The sequence below is a fragment of the Sceloporus occidentalis genome, unplaced genomic scaffold (genome assembly GCF_023333645.1).
Source record: "Sceloporus occidentalis isolate IW3139 unplaced genomic scaffold, rSceOcc1.0.p SCAF_5, whole genome shotgun sequence".
Lineage (NCBI taxonomy): Eukaryota > Metazoa > Chordata > Lepidosauria > Squamata > Phrynosomatidae > Sceloporus > Sceloporus occidentalis.
Window position 1 is genome coordinate 13,975,186 of NW_028316985.1, and position 23,582 is coordinate 13,998,767.

At 39.6% G+C, this 23,582-nt stretch overlaps 1 protein-coding gene across 28 annotated transcripts in view; it reads right to left on the bottom strand.

Annotated features, from left to right (window-relative positions):
• Positions 1–1,379: 1,379 nt before the first annotated feature.
• The window catches only part of PLEKHA5 (pleckstrin homology domain containing A5), a 217,881-nt gene continuing 195,678 nt past the window's right edge, over positions 1,380–23,582 (bottom strand). For 14 of the 28 annotated variants that reach the window (XM_089527645.1, XM_089527648.1, XM_089527647.1 and 11 more), the window contains 14 exons: positions 23,367–23,447; positions 23,082–23,231; positions 20,571–20,672; positions 20,344–20,458; positions 20,071–20,114; positions 18,922–19,110; positions 17,801–17,921; positions 11,551–11,616; positions 10,234–10,349; positions 9,074–9,283; positions 8,008–8,166; positions 7,210–7,325; positions 4,259–4,407; positions 1,380–2,203 (listed from right to left, as the gene is read on the bottom strand). In XM_089527645.1, coding sequence (XP_089383771.1) covers positions 2,169–2,203; positions 4,259–4,407; positions 7,210–7,325; positions 8,008–8,166; positions 9,074–9,283; positions 10,234–10,349; positions 11,551–11,616; positions 17,801–17,921; positions 18,922–19,110; positions 20,071–20,114; positions 20,344–20,458; positions 20,571–20,672; positions 23,082–23,231; positions 23,367–23,447 — 1,653 coding nt within the window. In that variant the 3' untranslated portion in view covers positions 1,380–2,168. The remainder of the gene's footprint in view (positions 2,204–4,258; positions 4,408–7,209; positions 7,326–8,007; positions 8,167–9,073; positions 9,284–10,233; positions 10,350–11,550; positions 11,617–17,800; positions 17,922–18,921; positions 19,111–20,070; positions 20,115–20,343; positions 20,459–20,570; positions 20,673–23,081; positions 23,232–23,366; positions 23,448–23,582) is intronic. The other 14 variants (XM_089527654.1, XM_089527668.1, XM_089527661.1 and 11 more) reach the window with 3 other exon arrangements.

Here is a 23,582-nt window from a genome sequence, read left to right on the forward strand (position 1 = left end):
GGCCTAAACAGGTGGACAGGATACCACAGACAAACCTCATGGTATCCCGCCTGTGCTTCCAACCTGGGTCAATCCCTTGGCAAGCACAGCGACAGGCAGGTGTACACAAATTTGCTTGCCACCATGCCGTGGATCTGCTGCCACCATATGGCCCTTATCTGCCACCATCATTGTGTCCACTCCAAAGGCCCCTGCTGTGGCCTATAAGGGTGTCTGGCTATACCCATGTGGCCAGGCACCCCCTTCCAATGTCATTGGCTGTGGCAGTGGCCTTCAGAGTGGATGTGATGGCAGCAGCAGGTTAAAGGCATGTAGGCCTATGGGGTCAGCTGGCCATCACAGTGTTTTCAGAAACTCCACCCCAAATGCCTGGTCTTTTTGGCCTGCATTAATGGCCCTTTGGGCTGGGGTTGGTCTAGGGCTGTTGGATTGACATGTGAACTTGCTGATCCTGGTCCAGGGAGGAAAATGCCAGGCTAGGGTGAACACAGACAGGCCTTTTGGACTGTGTACAGCCCCAAATATTTAACATATGTGATTCATAGTTTCAATTGAGCATATGAAGGTAATTAACCAATCTTTTGGTTTGACATCCCTTGGAGATCTGACAATCTAACATGTGGCACACGTTTTATTCTGTTGCCCCAGAGATATTCAATTTTGGAAACTAGGACATTTTTAATATTTGTAGTCCATTGTGTCCCCAGACAGCTCTGGACATTTTCCTGTCCTTGCCAACAGTGTGCTTGGCATATCAAATCAGACAATGCAATTTTCCATTGATTTAACATTAGGTGCATTTAAACATTGTCACAGAAAAATACCAATATTTGAAGGCTTTCAATTGTCTGACTATGGGAACCAAAGTTTTATGTTGACAACACTCTGTGATGTTGGAGTTCTAATCTGTGTGAAAATGTAAAACCAGAAAAATAATTTACTATGGATTTGTTCATTAGAGGAGCCGTGACCTTAAGAATGTGGTCTGAAATTAATAATCTGAAATTATTACTATTAAATACATATCACCCAGGAAAGAAGCAGCAATCTTTAAATTGAGTCAGCTTAATTGTAAGATCACACTTCTGCTTTTAGACATGGAAAATGTCACAAGGTAGAGGGGCAAGTGGGGGAGGCTTCTGATTCAGCTAGATCCTTATCTCTGGGTAATACGCTTGATGCTCTGATTCTATTCTCAGTTGAAGGTGGAGTGGAGATGCACTTTACTGCTACTGCCTTCTTCTTTGAACTTTATGAAATGGAAGATAAAGTCCTCATCCATTTCTAGTGCAATTAAAAAACCTTCCCTGCTCAAGGAAATGCCATCCACACAATTGCTTAAGAACATCAACATTTATTTATAACATGATATAAAAGAAATGAGATATGAACATTTGCATTTGAACAATAGTAAGTGGCTTCTTATAGTTACACTGGTTGTGCTCATTGTATAATATATACACAATGAACATAATTACATTTGTACACAAAATTAACTGGGAACTGAATACCTGCTTATTGCTGTACACACCCTATTCCAACAGATGAAGAGCCCAGTACCTCAATATCCCTAACCCTTCATTTAGTTTAAAGAGGAAAAAAGTAAACACTAACCTTTATGTTTATGTGGGGAACAGTATGGCAGTAACTGACATTGCAATTTGACCAAGAAATAATTACGGAGTAGAAATAGGGCACACATGAACTGAGAAACAGCAAAAAATGGCACATTTTAAATAGAATAAAACATTTACAAATCAAAAGGTGAAGACAATACATGATCCATTTTAAAACCAGAAATGAGGTTTAAGTGATCTGTAAAATAACCAATGAAGAAATCTAATAAGGAAGCAAACTTAATTGATGTCATAATTGAAAACCTTACACCAGGGAAAGTCCACAAGTGAAGGTACTGATTGTAGGCCGCACATTAAAACAAACTCTTAAGCTATATTGATGGCATTCATAGCAACAGCAGACTGGTGTCAGAAGAACAAATTCCAAGTTGTTGAGGGTACCATGGGGGTATTTAAAGCTCTCTTGGAATAAACATTTTCCATGAAGTGATAAAAACGATGCTCTGTGGCCAAAAGCATCAGAACTATGAATTTCATAGATTTCATAAAATTGACTGTACACATCTCATTCCCATAGGCCCACGGTGTAAGTCAGCCATGAATTGTTTCCGCAGAAGCTGGGAGAGCTGAAAAATATGAATAGATGTTTCTGTTTATTTCAAAGAAGCCACTGGAAGAGTCACATTATTCTTTGTAACAGGTGAGAAGTAAGAATAAGAACTTTCTGCATACTCTGATTTACAAATAGCTGGGTAAGCCAAGACTAATAGGGAAAGGAAGGAATTCACCATTTCAATTACAGGGAGAACAATATAGAGAATAAAATACAGCAGAGAATTAGACATTTCAAACCAAATAAGCTAATAAAAATGCAGGTCACTTAAAGAATATTGCAAATGTGAAGACAAAGGAAGCTGCTACAGCAAAACCTGAGGCTCTCTCAGTTTACGGATGAAGTTTAACTGTGATACAGGAAGGTGCCCAATTACTCTACATTGGGCTTTGCTGCTCTTCTCAATCTAATGATCACTCAGGTGCAAAACCTGTTAAAGAGCTGTACTACTTGAGACTCTCTAGACAGAATGCTCCTTCTTTTAGCACACACCAAAAGCCCCCAAACCAAAAATCTTTATACACATCAATAACTAGAAAGTAAAAATTAACATACAAGCCGTCCTGCTCAGCATCTCATTTCCAAAGGGTCTGCCATTGAGCAGGGATATTCCTAGTCTTGTTGTCACCTGCTGCTGGTGCAAGCAGGGGGAGAGGCCTGCCCTGCCCTGCCCCCAGCCACCCAAGGCACTGAAGGGGGGGGGGCAAGTGTGCATGCAATCCCCCTTCTTTGCCTTGTCTTTTCTAGATTGCTTTAGCCAGCCAAGGCAATGAGGAAGTAGAGGGGTAGGCACACACACACTTCCCCCCCCTTTCCCACGCCAGACTTGGTTAGCTTGCACAAGCCAGCCAATGCAACAGGGAAGGTGGGAGGGGCAGATGTGTATACGCAGTCCCCCCCTCCTTCTCTGCTGCCTTCCTCCCTCTGCAGAAAGACACAGGGCAGCACAGAAGGAGTGTGTATTGGCACCACACCCTCCCACAACTGGAGGATTGAACCAGGTGTCACCCCTCCTCTCATGTGTCACCTGATGCAGTCTGCATCCCCCATACCCCCTAGTGATGCCACTCTCGCTGGGAGACTAATATTCAAAGCATTTGTTTCATCTCAATTTGAAAGCCCGCAAACATCTTCATGGCTTGTGCAATTCCATATTAATATGTAACAGGAGGAAATGCTCACTTAATTGTGCTGAATCTAAAGCCAATGTCACTGAATGACTCCCAGATTAAGGCATCAGGGTACTGACATGTGAGGAACAGAAGTTTGCACAATATCCCAAATTCAGTCAGATCAATAACAGCAATGGTCAAAGCACAATTCCTGGAAACACACTACTACTTACTTCTCTCCACAGTAACAATTTCCTGATTCTTGCTTTTAACTTTGTTTTACTATGATGTCAAAGTCTGGTGCCCCTCCAAGAGCAAATTGACCTCTGCTTTCATCAAGCCTCAGTTAAACTATGTGCGATCCTTTTCTCAATCCTAGCTATTATAGAAGCAACTAAATGACATTTGTCTAGTTCTACTAGAAAATGTCACCATTCCTTCAAAGAGTTATTTTTTAATGTCTGACTCAATTTAAACCTTTACATTCTTTAGAAAAATACCATGAAATCTATAAGTAATTCAGTGTTTCACTAACTGCATTCTCATTTCAGTTTACAACAGTTAACCATTTTAAGTATAGAAAGATGGTGGCTTTTTGTATTATAGAGTATTCTAGCGATCTTGAACTAGCCAACAGACCTGTTGTATGACCCAGGTTTAGTCTCTGGAACCTTGTTCTAAAATGCTCAAACAGGAAATGATAGGACAATCTTGAGATGGAACAGTAGCTTCTTGCTAAGAGTGCCTGAGCATTCCAAATTTTACTTGGACACAAACTGATCCATTACTTTAGATGTCTGGTTATTGGCCTCACACTGGCACATGTGACATTACTGGTCTTAAGAACATTCTTAAGGAAACTTCTTTCCATCAAAAGTTTTTTTTAAATAAAATCAGAGATGTAGCTATTCATCACAAGAAAAAATAAATTTAAATGAAAGAATACTAAATCAAACCTGCTGCTGTTGAGTTTCCCCTTGAAGTTTGTGCAGGCATCTCAAAGGAAGAAAGAGTATCCTCTGGAAGCTCCTGAAGGCTAGTTTCTTCACTCTCCTCTGTGCTGCTTTCAGGTTTGTCATTTACAACTGGGGCCTCACTCTTTAGGCTAAGGGGAAATATTGAAGTTTAATGTTTCCTCTAACTGCTACTGGGTGAACTGATACAGCATAAAGAATTGAATGGAACCTAAGTAATGTCAAGTGGTGTTTGGCACATAATAGGTGGAATTCACAATCTCAGTTATGAATGAGTATCCTAGAGTTATGCATCCATAACTGATTCATATTCATGATTTCTATGTATTTACAATTGTGAAAATAGTGTAGGGATTATAAAGGTTCCTCAATGCTCTTTTACTGAGCAGCAGCCACTATGAGTGACAGAGGTCTATTCTCCTGTCAATCAGGATTTCTACTCTTCTCCTACAAGTGATCTTTGGTGTCAGAAAGACCTGTAACAGGTGTCCTGCTTCTGATTGTCACACCAGAGATCACTGGTAGGAGGGAGTGGGAATATCAAATGTTACATCCTGACTGAAAGGAGAAGGGACCTCTGTTGTTCATAGTGGCTGCTGCCCGGCAAGCCAGGGCTTGGGATGATAGGGTTGAGATAGGAGATGCCAGTGATTTATTGAAGTCTTTTACTCCAAGTTTCAAGTCAAGTCTCAAGTCCTTGCAAGATACTTTCAAGTCAAATCTCAATTCAAGTCTCAAATCTGGGAGCCAATCTCAACAGTAATAAAGGAGGTGGTGGAAGTGTGTGGGGATGGGGCCACTGTAGCAACTAGAGTCTGAGTCAATTGACTCATGTCTACATGATGAATAAGCCAGCAAGTCCGGTCATTGCAGTGACTTGAATCCGAGCCAAATGGCATGAGTCTACACCAATGGGAGATGCTAAGTAGCTGATCTAGAATGAACTAAATAGCTGATTTAGAATTTTGGCCAAAAGCATTAGCAATGATTTATTTGGGACATTTGTGCCATCTTCCTGCACTTCTAGTCCTGCAGACTGACATGTACAGTCCTCCCTCCATATTCGTGGGGGTTAGGTGAATGAGACCCCCTCAAATATGGAAAAATCGTGAATAACTCCACCCCCCACTCAGAAGCCAATTAAAGGGATGGGTGAATGAGGAAGAGGAGCAGGGCTGCACACACCTTTTTCCCCCACCCTCTGATCCCTTTAATTGGCTCCCTGCCCCTTCTTCTCCCCGATCCTTTCCTTTGGCATCGCAGGGAGAGGATGGGAAAAAGAAGGCAAGAGGTGCCTTGGCCCCTCTGAGACCCTTCTTCTCCCCGATCCTCTCCTTAGGCATCCCAAGGAGAGGATCGAGGAGGAGAAGGCAAGAGGTGCCTTGGCCCTTCTGAGACCCTTCTCCTCCCTGATCCTTTCCCTGAGCAGCCCAAGGAGAGGATTGAACAGGAGAAGGCAAGAGGTGCCTTGGCCCCTGAGACTCTTCTCCTCCCCATCCTCTCCTTGGATTGTCCATGGACCTGATCAGGGAGGAGAAGGGTCTTGGGGGGGTGGGAAGGTTGCCCAAGGAGAGATCGGGCAGGGAAACGGAGGAGGAATGCCCACATTAGTGGCTTTGACCTCACAAATAAATCAAAACCGTGAGTTTCAAGACCAAGAATATGGAGGGCTCACTGTAATCATATTACAACAATGTAATAAAATCAAAATACATTTTTTAAAAAGCAGACAAAACACAGTGACACTGGCAAAACTTCAAAGGCTGGTAAAAACCTGGGAAGTAAGAAATTTTTTGATAAGCACCAGAAAGCCAGTAATTCAGATAGCTGGTGGACATGCCTCAGTAAAGTTTTCTGTCTCCTTTTTTTCTATGGGATCACTTGGCAATTTCCTCTATACCATCTTAAAGTCAAATTTACATAGGAATTCTTTCTACAGAACTTTTTCATAACACAGGCTAGAATAGTCTGTTTTCTTTCATGGACCAGATAAATGGTGTGTAACAGACTAATAATAATAATAATAATAATAATAATAATAAATTTTATTTATATACCGCCCTGTGGCGAACCAATCCGGGCGGTTTACAACATTAAAATAACATACAGCATAAAAACAATATATTTCCCTCCCCCCTTAAAAAGTTATTAAACAACATATCTAATTTAAAACCACAATAACTAGTTAAAATAACAGTAAATTAAACAAATAATACCAACCTATAAACCACTGCAACTTCAGTTCTAAAGAAAAGGGGGCTTTGGAGACATTACTGAGGAGGGGGAAATCTTGAGATCCTGAGGCCGGGATATTTCAGTCTGGGAAGGCCTGCCTGAAGAGATCCGTCTTGACAGCCTTTTTGAAGCTGTCCAAAGATGTTAATTGACGGATCTCATCCGGCAGGCCGTTCCAGAGCCTAGGGGCGACAACAGAGAAAGCCCTCCGGGAGGTCGCCGCAAACCTTGACTAAACTGTTGTTCAATTTTTGTGAAACCATTTTAACTGTTCTCTTTGGGAAAAAAACCACACAAAATAGTTAATAATTTAGTTACTGGGTCAAAAACAACTTGGACAATTTTAAAATAAATGAAGTGTATTTGAAAGCTGTTATGCAATACATTTTAGGCCTATCTGTAATACTTAGTAGCTACATTCCCAGCCCATCACTTGTTTTTTAGTAGATCCCAGAAACACCTGCTCCAAACAGTAAAACAGACAGGATCCTTGCTACCATCTGTGTGAAGGCACAGCAAAGATGCGGGAACTGATGGTTTGATAATTCTCTGCTATGAAATGAAAAGGGATGATGGATTCAGGAAAGGACTAAATCACCTTCCTAAATTTGAAAAGGTGGAATCAATGTTAGATTAACTACAGGTTAGACTACAAATCTCCAATATCTTCTGCTGCTAATATGCCAGGCTTATTTTACCTGCTGTTAGCATCTTGTGTCTCTTCTGTTTCCATTTGCTTTTCAGCAGCTTCCTCAGTATTCTCCTCCTTTTGGTCTACCATATCTGGGGACAGCTGATCATCACTTTTTGATAACTGGAATGTGATAGAAATTAATTAAAATACAAATGACCACTGTTAATTACTCATGTTACTAAGTGAAAGAAGGCAAATACTGTATATAGAACAGTTTTGTTCATAAAAATATATTGATTGTAGATTTACTTTGCATTGATATTTTAATTTACCACCGATTAAGTTAACACAGTTTTAGAGGTACCAGTAGGTTCTATTGAACCATCCCAGTTAATTCTGGAGGGGGAAAAGTGCAGAGAAAGCAAGCTGCTGAGGAGGGGGGAACCTTCTTCATGGGCAGTTAAAACAATACCCTTGTGATAGTTTCATGTCTTTTCCTCAAAATAAATAAATAAATAAATAAATCATGACAATGATCACCATCAATATAATATATAGTCCCAACTGTAAATTAAAGTATGTTTGTGTATTTAGTTTGCTTTTCCGCATTTTTCCCAACTTAGTTTTGGCCAACTTTGTATTGCCTTTCCAACCCCATTAATATATACATATTCAAACAAAACTTGTGAAGCCGTGACCAGCAGTTTGAAAGTTTACTACTCAATAAGAACAATACAATAAAGGAAGAATTTTAGAAAAAGAACTATGAAATTGTTTATAATTGCTCAAGTCAAATCATAATTCTGGTTGCAGTGCCTGAAATCTATCTTGATATTTTGTTCTGCTAAGGAAAAGGCAGTACCTGAGTAATAAAGCCAGCATTATGTTCATTTGAATGATCATTTTCTTTCAGCCAAGGTGTGTTTTCTGCACAGTTGTGATGATTTTGGTCTACATCATTCACTCTAAGAGCATACTCTAATTCATTGGTAATGAATACAAAATCATCCTTCCTTTGGTTCTGCAAAAAAGATTTTGTGCACTGTGAACAAAAAGATGATCCGCAGTACTATAATGAAGACAGATATAGGTTGGTTAGAAGAGATGTACAGGTTGTTAACATCCTTGTAAAAATGAGCAAGGAAACCAAGCCCTCCCTCCAGTCCATCGGCCTTGGTCCAGGCCTCGGAGGTAGAGAAGGAACTGCTGGACCTCTTACCCTTTCCCGCCACCACTCCCTTCTCCTTCTGTGTCATGTCTTTTTAGATTGTAAGCCTGAGGGCAGGGAACCGTCTAACTAAAAAGATTGCATGTACAGCGCTGTGTAAATTTACAGCGCTTCATAAATAAAGGTTAATAATAATAATAATAATAATAACAACATTTTGCATCAGAATATTTCTATGCATGAGGATAGCCACTGCAAACACCATACCTACAGCACAGAAAAGTATAATGATGAAACTTTTCTATGCTCCAAACAAATGAGACTTTCCTAATTTTTTTAGAGGAGGCCCACAATGATTAATGTGAACATATTAAAGGTTTGTTTCAGGCAAACAATAGGTCCTCCCTAACTTTTATCATAGTCATGTTGACAGGATGCTCAGAATCCTCCAAAAAGTCTGAAGGAGCAGAGGGGGAAGATTCTTACGTGGGGCGCAAGGACTGGTCTCTAGGACTCCTCATCCATCTAAGATTAATGAAGTATTGCCAGAAATAATTCAGTTATACTCTATGCATAAACTCAGAGCCAAGCTGTTCCACACTGATACAACACAAATGATACAACACCAGATACAACACTATTGATCAGTTCCTTGGACAATGCATTGTACAGGAATCTATCATCAGCTGCTACCTCACTTTAATATAGCTTTTCTCTTGTCAAGAATTTTGCTATGAAAGAACGCAAACATATAGTGTACCTGGGAGAACTTAAAAGGATTCTCTCTGACAAGGGATGGGCTTTGTGATGGAGACAGATCTGTGACACCAATGATATTCAGTCCTCTCTTCTTTTCTTTCAGACAAGCCTGTTGGTGTCTCTTTATTCTTTCCATCTGCTCCTCCACAGTCATTCGCGGGCGAGTGCTCTCTGCCAAGCACAACTGTTCCACTGCACTTCTAGGCCTTTCCTTGAAAGGAAATAAAATGTATTGTAAAAACTCATTTTCAAAAAGAAGCAGTATTTGGGGAATAGGCCTGTGCTGCTGTTAAAACCTTACAAACTGGTACAACCTGAAGTACTTAAAACTAGTTACTCAGAGGGTAAGGCTGTGACATTTATGTCATGAAAATTATCCATCCATATGTTACACTGGACTGTGAGAAATCCCATAAACATTACTGCCTCTACTCACAATGCATCAATTAAAATACTGATTTCATTGGAGAACTACAACTTGATCACTATAATAATGCTAAAATAATTCTCATTCAGATCTCCAATACTGTACAGAAGAGGTTGCACTGATATCACAAAAACATTATATTTTGCTTGCCATTTCTCCCTGTCTATCACATCAGACTAGACAATTTCTAGTCAGATGTCTTGCATGTTAACATTGTACCTGTGTAGTTCTAACATGGAGGGTGAAATACCACTAAAGCTGCTAGGCTTGGGCAGCAGGTAGAAAGGGTGTGGTGAACTTTCTGAGGATCCTCTCTGCTCTGATATTTAGTATTCCAAAGGTTCAGCTACACCCTTTTCTGTAAGATTTCAAATGCAGTCAAATGATAACAGGGAACCAAGAGCTTCTGATGATCCAGAGACCAGGGCTTTCTAAATTTTATGTCTTTAATTATATAATCAGCAAAATGCAAATTCACACAGAACATTACAGAAAACATTAACCCATAATAGTAATTTAAGAACAAATCCTCTTTTAAAATAGCATTAGGTCTTCCCATTCCTGCAATCATCAAACTCCTTGTGAATTCTATGCAAAGAAGAGGTTTCCATGATGTTCTTACACAGTACTAAATACTGGTGGTGTAAGGAACACACTTTGCTGCACTGGTGTGATATGCTATGCTGGTGGGGCATCAGTGATAGGAAGGAACTCAGTTTAATAGTTTCAAATACCATTCTTGTATCAATCTTCTTTGTTTTCCTTAAAGTCACATATGATGCTATCGTTGAAGATTCTGGAGTTGGAGACTTTGTTCTGGGAGGCACAACTCCAATAGGAAAATGCGAGCCTATAAAACAATATCATGAAATTAAAAGTATATTTATTTATAAGGTCATAATACAATTATTATATTATTAATTTTATTTTCTTATATCCCACTTTTCTTCCAACATAGGGACTCAAAGCGGCTAACAGCAAATTTTAAAACAATACAATTTTTAAAAGTACAACATATAAATATAAAATTAAAAAAACAATTAAACCATTTTAAAAGCTAAAACAGTAACGTTGAAAATACAAAAATAAATTTAAAATACACAACATTTAAATCCAAGCCCTTATCAGCTTGAAAAGGCCTGACAGCATAAGAATGTTTTATCTGCCACCAAAAGGATAGCAGGCATGCAGCCGTCCTGGTCTCTCTAGGGAGAGAGCAGTCACTGAGAAGGCCCTCTCTCTGGTTCCCACCAAACAAGACTGAGAGAGTGGTGGGACAAAGAGAAGGGCCTCTCCGGATGATCTCAAAACTCTAGTGGATTCTAAAAGGGAGATATGGTCCCTCAAATAACCCAAATACTAAATGCAATTAATGAGAAAAGCATATTTTGCAGTTATGTTAGAATCTTGTTAGTATTCTACCAGATAGTGTTTAGTGTTGTAGTATAGTAGTTGGGGATGATGGGGCTTTAGCTGCAGTTAGAATAGTAGATAGTGATGTTTAGTGCATAGCAGGGCCAGGTGTCTTATCTGGTGGCCTTGAGGGCCTGGCTCTCAGAGCTGGGAAGGTGCTTTCAGTTCTGTGGGAACCAGGAGGGGCTTTGCTTGGAGGGGATTTTGGCTTTTGGGAATTCTGTTACTTTGTCTATGGGAGGGGCGTGGTTAGTCTCAGCTAAGAAGCTGAGTGAGGCACATGTCTGATTCTGGATCTATCAATAAAGTGCTGTTGATTATATCAATCAAGCTGACTGGTTGATTGTCTGGGATTCTGGGTGCTAACTCTGACAAGTTATCAGATTTCACTACCTGTCCAGTAGAGTCACTGGTAACACCGTATTTTTATAATATTTTAGCCTGCCATCTAAAAATCATAGCTGGTTAGTAAACCATGATTCTGGATTGATGACGCTCTCTGTTAGTGCTGCTGCAGAGTACTGGTGCAACCCCTCTCTTTTAGATCAAAATGTAAATAGCACAAGGTTGATGCCAAGGAGCATTAGATTTCAGTTTCTGTAACATTCAGTTTCAGTATTTGATGCTGTCTTACTGACCTTGCTCTGCCAGCAGAGTAACAGGAAAGACAGATGGTGATGGATTCGCTGTAGTAGTTGCTGAAACTGGGGCAAGCATATGGATTAAGCAGTGACTATGCAACTACAATGGTTTGGGGGTTTAGATGGATTAACTATAAAGTAAAAGCGTCACTTTTCTATCATGCTGTTAGGCAATTATTTGCTGACAGTTACACCGGTTTTCTTGTTCCTGTTTTAAAGAATATTTTCTGTGATTTTAAACCTCTGAATTGTGATATACAGTTTGTGTTATCAATGTTACAAGCTCTTATCAGAACAGTTGAAGCAGGACAAATATTAAAAATATACACTGTATACTATCTAGCCACCCCCTCCCCCATGAAGATGTTGGACATTTTTTTGTTTCAGAGTAGTATTTTCAAATAATTTTAAAAGTCCTTTTTGAACAGGTGTCTTTGTAGCACACCTCACTATAACATCTTAAGAGTGCTTTTCACAGTATTTTCATTTTAAAGAGTGTCTTGTGTCTTATGGCATGAAGCAGAGCTACCATTCAAAGAACACAAGCTTAGAGACCACCTTTCAGGCAGACTGAACTCTTTGTACAATTCTTTGGTTCTGAATATAGATAAAATGAAATCTACTGGTCATTTACAGTAGAGTCTCGATTATCCAACCTTCGATTATCCAACATTCCGGATTACCCAACGTCGCTGCTCAGTGATTTCTTTACATTTTCAGAGGACTGAACTGTTTATACAGTACATATTGTACATCATAATGTTGATCAGTGATTTCTTTACATTTTTAGAGGATTGTTTATACATTACAATGTTATTCCTATAACGTTACTGCAACGTTACTTTTACTGTTACTGCAATAAAACTTCAATACGTTTGCAATTCATAGTGATTTCAAGGCTTTTCTTGGACCCTCCGGATTATCCAACATTTTCGGCTATCCAACTATCAGCCCGCCCATTTATGTCGGATAATCGAGACTCTACTGTATTTCTAATGCCTTGCCCTAAAGAAAAGCTCATTTGACAATGACAGTTTTGCATTTCTTGTATCACTGAAGCAAATGAAAAGTCTACAACAAGGTTGGGCAAAATGACCCCTAGCACCCTTTTGACCCACCATGGCACCTCCAACATTCAGAAAAACAAAACAGTCCCAAAACTGCAAATATCCTTCTGAAGCTTCTAGGGGAACAGTTGCCCTATAAATAGGATTTTCCCCCAGGGCTTTTTTTTTTGCTCCCAAAGACCTCTTTTTAAAAAAAACAAATTAAAGAAATCAGAAGAGAGTGAATAGGTGTGGGTGCTGCCTGTGAAGGTCCATGGCTCTGGAACCTCAGAAGCTGCCAATGGTTCAAAACACACTGCAGAAATAATCCAGTTTGAGACCGCTTTAACTACCCTGGCTCAATGCTAAGGAATTTGGGGAGATGTAATTTTGTGAGACATTTAGCCTTCTGTGTCAGAAAGAGTTCTGGTGTCACAATAAACAACAGTTTCTAGGATTCCCTAGCATTGAGCCAGGGCAGTTAAAGCGGCAGTGTGTTTTGGACCAACCTCTATCCTACAAAGTACATGAGATTTAATGTTTCTCCCTCACACTTTTAAACCAACTTCTGATGCACCCAAAAGGGCCATCAGTCATGTACTCATGATAGATACCTAGCTGGTGCTGCTACAAAGGCAAAAATCACTGGAATTATACTGGAAAAGTAGCCAGTTTATTCCTTCCATTTATGCAAACAGCATACAAAAACTGGGCCCAGGGACTATTAGCAAGGCACTACTAAAATCTTAGTTTTAGTGGAATTCCTAAATGAGTAAATCAATGGGCAAAAAAAGATTTCTTGCTATAAACTATTAACCCACAAAGAAATTTATCTGCAGTATCCCTACATAGTGCTTTCATAGTAAAGATAGTGTGGAGACGATAGGTAGGAACAATTCACATTAAAAATAAATCACTATATATTATAGCAAGAATACAGCAAAGGAAGGGAAGAAATCCAATTTCATACTTAGAAATGAGTTTTAGAGGTACTGAAGCTCATTCCTTTTTAAATCAACAGCACTCACCTATGTTTTACAAAGTAAAAGAGAGGAATGCAGCAAAATAAACAAAGAAAAAAACATAACAATGTATTTATAATTTATACAATTCTACATTGCCTTTCTCACAGTATAATAGATACAGTACAAAGATCCATTACAATAAAGCAAACCAAGCCCCTTCATCCTACAGTAAAAATATTAACACACCTTGAAGAATTCTGTATAAAGCTATTTTTTATTCCTTGTAAAATCCTTTGGTCATGACCAAAGTCTTGTTTCATGCCAGTTTTTTTTTTCTTAAACAGTGCTATTTTGCCCATGCTTAAGGCAGTGGCAAAATCAGCAAGGGTGATTGTGAGTAGTGCTTTCTGCATCGTGATGCTCAGCCACCTTTCCCTTGTTCACTGATCCTCTTTCCTTCCCCTAAGAACACATCTTGGCAAGCAGAAAAAGACAAGTTTTGGACTGCACAAAGAACACTGAGAGGGGAGAAGGCAGTGCATATTTTAAGAAGAAGAGAAGACTCATTGCTCATCAAACATGTAACACAGTCACTATGTCTAAATTGTCACTATGGAAAGAAATAGAAATAAGATTTATCTCTTGTCTGTAAACTGTGGCTATAACTGTAAACAAAACAAAACAAAACAAAAGCTGGTTGTGGATTCCCCCAGGGTCCAGAATGTGGAGAGCTGAGAGAGAAGAGCTACTAGAAATAAAATTCTAAACAATAGTTTTAAGAGTCTGCACTGCTTTACATTAAACATCTCTCAATCTTCCTGCACAACACTTGCAATAGCTTTGCTGAAGTGTATGCACACAATCTGTTGATAACTGTTGGGGTATGAAGGTGATTAGCAGAGTAAGCATACAGACTAATGTTTCCTACATGACCATCAACATCTTTCAAAATAAGCTAATAGGATTTATTCTGAGCATTCTGAGCATTCAGCTCGCTGCTTCTTCTGCCACAGGCTGATGGAAAGACAATCGTGTTATTAAAGTATCAATTCTGTTTCATTATATTGTTGAAACACATTGCATCCATTGGCCTAAACTGACTGTATCCTCTAGGTCAGGAGTGCACAGAGATCTGACATAATCAAAATCAAAATAGTGAGTTTCATTCCCCACCCCCAAAGAGTGTGCTGTAAAATGCACTTGTTTCAGAAGGTTATACCAAAGTAGTTGGAGTGATGCAAAGTGATGCGGAGTGATGCTTCATTATAGGCTTCCATCCTTTTTGAGATTAAGATCTCATTCAGTCCAAATCCCTGCTCTGACAATTGTATACTGTACAATTTAGTTTAAAGAAAACTTCAGTTGAAGGGATGCAACAACATTTTTGGACACTTGCTCTGCTGCTGAGATAGCCTTACTGCAACATGTTCCTTCCAGAGTTTAGTCTACTCCTCCCCTCCTTAAAACTGCTTCCTAATGAATTACAAACCCTTCAAATGTACATGCACCTCAACAAGTTTTGAAAAATCAAATAGCAATCATTTGTGCCAAACTGAAAGGCATAAAGAAAACCAATTAGTTATCTGAAATAAATTGGACTCAGGCTTGACTCAAACAATGAAGCTACTGAAATGACAAATCATTTGAAACTTGTCCTACATGAGAAGTTCTTTTGGCTCTTTTACTGCATCCCCCTTCATATATTTGGAAATTATCACACCGGGCTTTTGCTTTTGCTCAAATGGCTACAATTCTGATAGCATGGTAAACAAAACAGGATCTGCATGAGAATTGTTCCACATAAACAATATTCCATACAGAGCAATCTCAGTATGCTCTGAGTGACTTGGTATGCTAGTTGTATGTACTGGTCAAAGACCGAATAAATTTATATTACTATTACTATATTACTAGTTGTATGAGTCAACTGAACTAAAAGAGAAGACTCTCAAGATGTGTCCCACAGAACCTCTAAATGTATTATCTGTGGCCAAAACGCTAGTGGAAGGTCAGAGTACAAACTTCAGCCATGAAGCAGAATACTTCAGCCATGAGATGCAAGAGATGACAGTGAGCAACCAAGTGAAAGAAAAATGATTTAACTAAATGAATAAATATGGTTCAATCATTTTCTATCATACTTGTTCTAAGGACTTTTGAGACTTTTATTTCTGTTAGGAAAAGGCTTACCCCCTCCCCCTCCCCCAGCAAGATTACTCCAGTACTAAATGATTTTGTCATTAAGACATTAAGTTTTTGGATTGTGTAGTGCTATACAACAGTTATATTTTTAATCTATAACTGTTTTAACTCTTATAATTGTTTAACTGTTTTTTAAATTTAATATTTATATAGTTTAATATTGTACTGTTTTTAAGTGTATTGTTTTACACTTGTTGTTCACTGCCTTGAGTCCCTAAACTGGGAGAAAGGTGGGATGTAAGAAAATAGTAACAATAACAATAACAACATACTTCTAAAGTAACAATTTACACCTCTTTTAATTTGGTCATCAAAATATGTTCAAAAGTAAGCAGCAGAACTCTGTCTTTGAACTAAATTTTCTTTCAGTATTGCTCAACAAAGGAAAGACTTTGCTGTATATACCTATGTATAAGTCAACCTTATACATAAATCAAGGGAAGATTTTTGAGGCCAAAATGGATTTTGATATGACCCATGGATATGTCAAGGGTAAAACTTAGGGGCTAACACCATTTTCCTGACTGGGCATTCAAAAAGGCCTTTCACCTTTACACAGAGAAGGGGGTGGTTCCTTTTTTGATAGCAGTTAAGGTCCAGTACAGGTGTCCCACCTTTTTGACAATCCACTCTGTCAACTATTCTAAATTACTACCCAGTACCATATATTCCATGTTTAGTCTGCCCTTTCGACCACATGTCAAACTAAGGGGTTTGGCAGCTCTTTGGCAACAACTTTTATTTGCTGTAAATTTGAATCCACTCATATGAGAAACAGTGAGAAGCTGCTGCACACTCTAACCAAGGAGCAGTCAAACACACACCCAGAGCAAGGAAGAATGTAAGGAGAAGCAGTGTCTCAGAGAGAACATGACACCCCATGCAGCTGCTGCTTGGGTTGGTCCCTTGCTTGGGTTGTCCTTGCTGTTCATTGGTGCTGCTGCAGCTGCCCAGGTACCAGATCACAGGTACCAGTACTACCAGTGGAAGAATATCCATCCCATTCAAAACAGGCTGTTGTCACTTCCCTCTCTCCTCTTTTACATTTGTTGTTCTCTGTGGATCCCATTCAGCAGCTCTTTTTGGCACATCCCTGCAGCAGTGCCTCCTTCTGCTAAACACTTTTCCCCACTTGGTGTGTTTGAACTTGTTTGTCCATGTGTGCCACAAACAAGTGCTGCTCTTCCTGCCTCTATTTCCCCCACAGTGTCATCTCCTTGGGGCTCAAGACAGTGTGCACTCATAGTAGTAACTTCCTCCAGTTCCTCCTATCACTTCTCACCCAATCCCAACCCCCCATGAAACATAGGTTGTTGTGCCCAGACCCTCTCTAGCTTCAGAACCGCTCTTTTGAACCCTTTTAATCAGAACCCATTAACTGGCCCATGGATAAGTCAACCCAGGTTCTTTGGGTCAATCTTTTGATTAAAATTTATAATTAAAATGTCTCAGCATACACTAATACATACAGTAGGTAAAATGCTTCCAACAAAGGCTTGCAATAGCCAGTTGACAGGATTTCAATGAACTGGTAATAACCTCAGGGTAAAGAATATCATTTGCCTAAAAGGCAGAGAAAACTTGACAGTTATAACATTTTTTTTAAAGGATGCATTGTTTTCCAGTTTTCTGACAAATCTAAAAATTCTCTGGGGTTGCCTTTAAGGATGTTCTAGCAAAATAATTCAAGAAGCTATATGAACAAAGACAAGGACAAGGACAGAAGATGAACAATTGTTTGAAGGAATGATGTACGCAGAACATGAGAGTTACAATTAGACACAGCGTCAATATGGACTTCAGGGCTGATTCTCAGTTATCTGTGCTTTTCTTTCTTATTGTGAGTAACTGAATGCCTTCTCTGGTCACAAATTAAATTAAATTTTACTGTTGTAGCCATTTCCTTTTTGATAAGGAAAAAGTTATTCTATTTGTAAAACTATAACTAATTGTGTCATCTCTCAGAGTGATTTCAGAACTTCACACTGAAAAATAAAAACAAATGATTTTGTGGCAAAAAAGCTTCTTACTAACCTTTAGTTGCAGAAGTTTCTGACTCAGAAACTGCCTCTGCCTTTTCTTCCCCATTGGATTCATCAACTTCTGCTACAGTTGTTAACTCAGGCTCACTTTTATAAAGGCGGTAATCAGGACCCTAAAAGTTGACCATACCAAAGCGTACATTAAATCATCTCAGCAAGGTATACCAAAACGGAACAGTAAAATGGTTGTCCACAATATACAACAAAAATGATGTGAGGTTCCAAAACACCTTTTTTATTTTAAGGGTCCATGAAAACTCAGATTGCCTACATTCTGTGTGCAATTATTCCTGATTACTTTTCTTTTTCAAGTCAAAAAGGTTCTCCTGATGTGTGTCCACAATGTCAGTATATATTTAGAAAGACAATGTATTAACTCACTCTACAATTTTACCCTCTGATTGTCACATGGTTTAAATCTAACCCTAGATTGGATTAGAAGAAACATTATAAAACAAATCTTGTTCTTTCTGTTTACAAATTACAGGGCAAATGCATGCCAAGAGGCTGGATTACTCCAGACAAATCATTATCCAGAACCCATTTTCAAAGCTTTGCAAATTACCCTCAGATTATAAGTGAAAACCTAACGACTTGTTTTCTCTTATTACATAATTTAGAAACATTGGAAAAGTATGTTCTTCCCATTCCCTTTTCTCCCAATTAAATATGAAGTATTAAATGCTGGATGGAATGACCTGTTCTTGATTGCTTAATTCTGTTAAGTAATATGTAAAATATTGCTCTAAATAAAAAAAATGATTTTGAAGATTGTTTCAGAAAATGCTTTTTAAAAAGCATTTCAACCACATTCAATGCAGCAAAACCTCAAACTACTTCTGCACTAAAGATATATGAGGTCACAAAGACACTGACATTTTATTTGAACCTAACACAAAGTGCAATCAAATCTGAGTAGCTGGGATCACAGACATTCACAGATGAAAACTGATGAAAACAGAAATGGCGAACACTAATAATACAGCGAAAAATAACAGCTGTATTAAGAAAAAAAAATACCATAACATAAACATAGCTAAATGTCAAAATAAAATGGAAACTGTGCAGGGGGAGGAAAGCTTGATGAACACTGTGGCAGTTGTGGCCACTTACACAGTGAGCTCCGTTTCTTTGGTATCCTTGAACTTGGTGAATCTTCCTTTCTTCGGGTAGATGTACTGGGCCCCTGCTATAACAGAGCAAGGAGCTGCTATCACTGGGCAGAGGGGGGATTATGGGAGGATGCTCTGCAAAGTCATAGGACCGAGGGAGTGGAGGACGAGGTGGGACTACTTCCTCTTCCTAAAGATTGCAGAACAGTCACCTTATTTAGACATGTTCATCCATCACAAGAATTATAATTTCTTTCAAATATTTCACAGCAGCTATATTACATTTGGAATTAAAGGGACACTGCTGTTGTGAGAGGGACAGAATGAAATCTGAACCAATACTAACTTGCACAAAGACTAAATATTTTCCACCATGTAAATGTTTTCACTTTCCCTTCAAATATGTACCAGGCCACCTCAGCAAACCAAGGCACTTTATTTAGCAAAGAGTCAACTTTCTGTATAAACATTTCTCTATCATATTTTTTTCTGGCCAATGATCGACTCTTTCCTTATACTTTATGTACTTGTACACCACTGTTCATATCCATTTTTATAATAACTATTTACCCAGTTCTTATGAAATAGTTAAAACATGTAATTGCTTAACTTGTACCCAATTTCTTTATACACTGGCCCATATGTGTAGTAGACAGTGTCCCTTTAAAACTGCAATTTCTTGATGTTATTACAGGCCCAGAGATAATGAGCACTCTCAATTCCAAGTATTTTCAAGCTGGCATTCAGACTTTACTTAACTTGAGGCTGTTTGTACAAACACATGTGTAAAACAGCATTTCTTCCTATGTGAAATATGTGTAATGGGGTGGGAGGAGTGAAAAGTTCACATTTATGGGGTAAGAGCCTGGATAAAGGGAAAATCAGAAATGAGAAGATATTATGAATTCATAAGAATGAAAGATCAAAAAACAAACACAGAAATTGTCACTTAGGTCTCAGCCTTTAAAAGAAACTCAAGTTATACAATTTTCTTATCTAAATTTATCTAAACTTCACTTACCTATTTAGTAATTATCTTATTTAAATTAAGTAAATACAAATATAAAGAAACTTTTTAAAAACTGACAAATAAGAGCTTCAACCAGAAAATGATTCTTTAAATAGAATCTTTAAAATCCTAAAAACCTACCTCATTTTTATACTTTGATGAAAAGGCCTTTGATGTTACAATACCTGTTTAAAAACAAGAACATGCATTTTACAGTGAACACTGAATTATATCCCTGCTGATAACATGCAATTTTGCAGTGATTAGCAGATCATATACTTCATTTTCAACCAGTCAGAAAGCAACAGCAACCACTGCAAATTTAATCAAAGCAAGAACTAATATATTTATTCCTCATACTCTTCACCAACCCCCTTCTTTTCCACTTCTAGTGAGGTCAACATATTAATTTACCTGCTTCTGTGGTGCTGTTTCTTTGCTGTTTATGTTTACTCAGACCTTCCATGACATCCTGAATTCGCCAAAGCTCCTTCTGAATCTGAGCGCGCTGTATACCGGCTGACTCACTCTGCCAAAGATCAGTGTTAGAACTGAGAGTGGGTATCTTCAATAAGTTTTTGAAAAGGTATCAAGATTCACTATCTTTAACTAGAAAATGGTACACTTGGTTCTAGACCCACCTGAACTTCCCCAAGCTGCTCCAGCTGTTCCTGCATGTGGTTCTTTGTGACTGTTACATCATACTCCAGTTTGTCATATTCCCGCCAAGCCCTTTCAAGCTCCTAAAGATATATATATATATAAAATATATTAATGTAGTTCTAAGGCTCCAATGATTGTAGGAAATCTTTGTTGGGGTACAAAAGACTGGGATGATATGGAGGAAGCTTGGAGCACTTCTCCTTTCATAAATGTACTTGTACTCATGGTGCCACTGACATGGGAAGTAAAACTTTATAAACTCCTTTAGAGGCCAGTGAAGTTTGGCCTCCCACTGAAGTGGAATAATGATTTTGTGATCCCTGTGAATAAAAAGCAAGTAACTGCAGTGTGAATACTTTGCATTCTTATTTTATTTGAATACTAGGCACCCTCTTTCAATAAATGAAACTATGATCACCTCCCAGCTTTATGACATTTTTCAGCATGTTAGTGAAAAAAACAGCAGTAAACAGATAGAAGTGGCAGATGGAAAGGCTAGTGATCAGACCTATTCAGATAAGAAAGAGCAACATGATTTGGTGATTTAAATGTTTCTGTGCCTCCTTAGTGGTGAGGAAGGATCAGTTTAATGCCCCCTCATGACATGGAAGAACTATGAAAAGTCCAGTCCCTATACATCTTTTCAGATATTTGCAAATTTATAAGTGATGAAGGTTTGAGCAGTTGTTATGCAGATTTCTCACTGTTAGCCATTTTCCAGAATAAAGACATTTTGTTTTTCCATGGTACTAGGCTTCCCATATCCCGCCTGGGGGCGGGACTTTCCCGATTTGGGGCGGGTCCACATGGTCCCGCCCCGGTTTGGCCCCGCCCCCGGGACTCCCCCCCCCCAGCGAGTCCTGCAGGCTTGGCTGGGGCTTGTAGGACATCTGTCTTCCAAGCCCCAGCCATGCCCTGGGGGCTCCTCCGCAATCACGGAGTCCTCCAGGCTTGGCTGGGGCTTGGAGGACGTCTGTCTTCCAAGCCCCAGCCATGCCCAGGGGGCTCCTCCGTGATCGCGGAGTCCTCCAGGCTTGGCTGGGGCTTGGAGGACGGCTGTCTTCCAAGCCCCAGCCATGCCCTGGGGGCTCCTCCGTGATCGCGGAGTCCTCCAGGCTTGGCTGGGGCTTGGAGGACGTCTGTCTTCCAAGCCCCAGCCATGCCCTGGGGGCTCCTCCGCGATCGTGGAGTCCTCCAGGCTTGGCTGGGGCTTGGAGGACGGCTGAAGCCAAGCCCCAAACTTCTGCCTGGCTGCCTCCGTCTCGGGGGGGGGGGGAATCCCGGGGGTGGGGGCAAAACGGCGACGGAGGCAGCCAGGCAGGGGTTTGGGGCTTGGCTTCAGCGAGGCCCCATTCCCTTGCCTGGCTTCCTCCGTTGGCGACAGAGGCAGCCAGGCAGAGGAAAGAGCCTTTCCTCTTTCTCCTCCTCCTCTTCTTCTGCCTCCTTTTCTTCCTCCCCTTCTTCCTCCTCCTCTTCTTCTTCTTTCTCCTCCTCTTCCTCCCCTTCTTCTTCATCTTTTTCCTCCTCTTCTTCTTCCTCCTCTCCTCCTCCTTCTCCTCCTCTTCTTCCTCCCTTCTTCCTCTTCCTCCTTCTTCCTTTTCCTCCTCTTCTTCATCTTCTTCCTCCTCCTCTTCTTCTCCATCTCTTCTTCTCCTCCTCCTCTTCCTCCCCTTCTTCCTCCCCTTCTTCCTCTTCCTTCTTCCTCCCTTTCCTCCTCTTCTTCATCTTCTTTCTCCTCCTCTTCTTCTCCATCTCTTCTTCTCCTCCTCCCCTTCTTCCTCCCCTTCTTCCTCTTCCTTCTTCCTCCTCTTCTTCATCTTCTTCCTCCTCCTCTTCTTCTACTCCTCCTCTTCCTCCCCTTCTTCCTCTTCCTTCTTCCTCCTTTTCCTCCTCTTCTTCATCTTCTTTCTCCTCTTCTTCTCCATCTCTTCTTCTCCTCCTCCTCTTCCTCCCCTTCTTCCTCCTCCTCTTCTTCTTCTCCTCTTCCTCCTTCTCTGCCTTTTCCACTCTTCGTCCTCTTCAATGCCCAAATATGCTGTTTGGAATGGGCGGGGGGAGGTTAGCCAGAAAGGGAAGTACATTTCTGCCATCTGTCTAGGAACAATGCCAAAATGTCCTCCATTTTGATCATGCATAAGAAACATGCATTTATATTAACATTTTTTAAAAAAATCATCAATTTTTTGCGTGTCCTCCATTTTTAAAAAATGTGTCCTACATTTGAGAAAATTTTGTCCTACTTTTGTCCTACATTTGTCCCAGTTTGGAGGTCCAGAATTATGGCAACCCTACATGGTACTGTACCAAATGACCAAAATGACCCCTGCTTCTTCCCAATGCACACTAGTAAATCATGGCAAGTTGAAGTAGGCTAGGTTGCAATAAAGAATAAACCTGTAGACAGCCAATTTAAAAAAAATACCTGCACAAAGAACTGCCACTTAACACACCACTGAGTTTTATTAGCTGATAAAAATTGCATTACTTACTGCAGTAGCTCGAGACACTTCTCGACAAGTGCTAAGGAGTCCATTCTGTAAATCATCCCTCTGTAAGATGACATTTTGTATGGCAGCTGGATTTTCTGCATTCATTTCTATCTCTTGACTGGCCGATAGCAAAGCTTGCTCAAGCGTGTACTAGGGTAATAAAAGGAATAATTTTTAATGTTCTGCACGAACGAACCGATTTTCCTTTTACTTCACTTATCAGTGTTCTGATAATAAAGCGTGCAAAATAACATCCAACTGGGATAATAAATATAATTATCCTACTTTTTCTTTGTGCAGCTGCTGAAGTTTCTCTTCAAGGGCTTGTACCACTTTGTCTTGTTCACATAATCGGCTAAGCTTAGTCTAGTGAGGAGGAGAAGATGGTGATAATTAGAGCCAGTGCTTTGCATATTGACAATAGTGGTGCAGTTTGTTTATTTTAACCACACAGAGACACACCAATATATCTAATGCCCAAATTATGCATACATCATACAC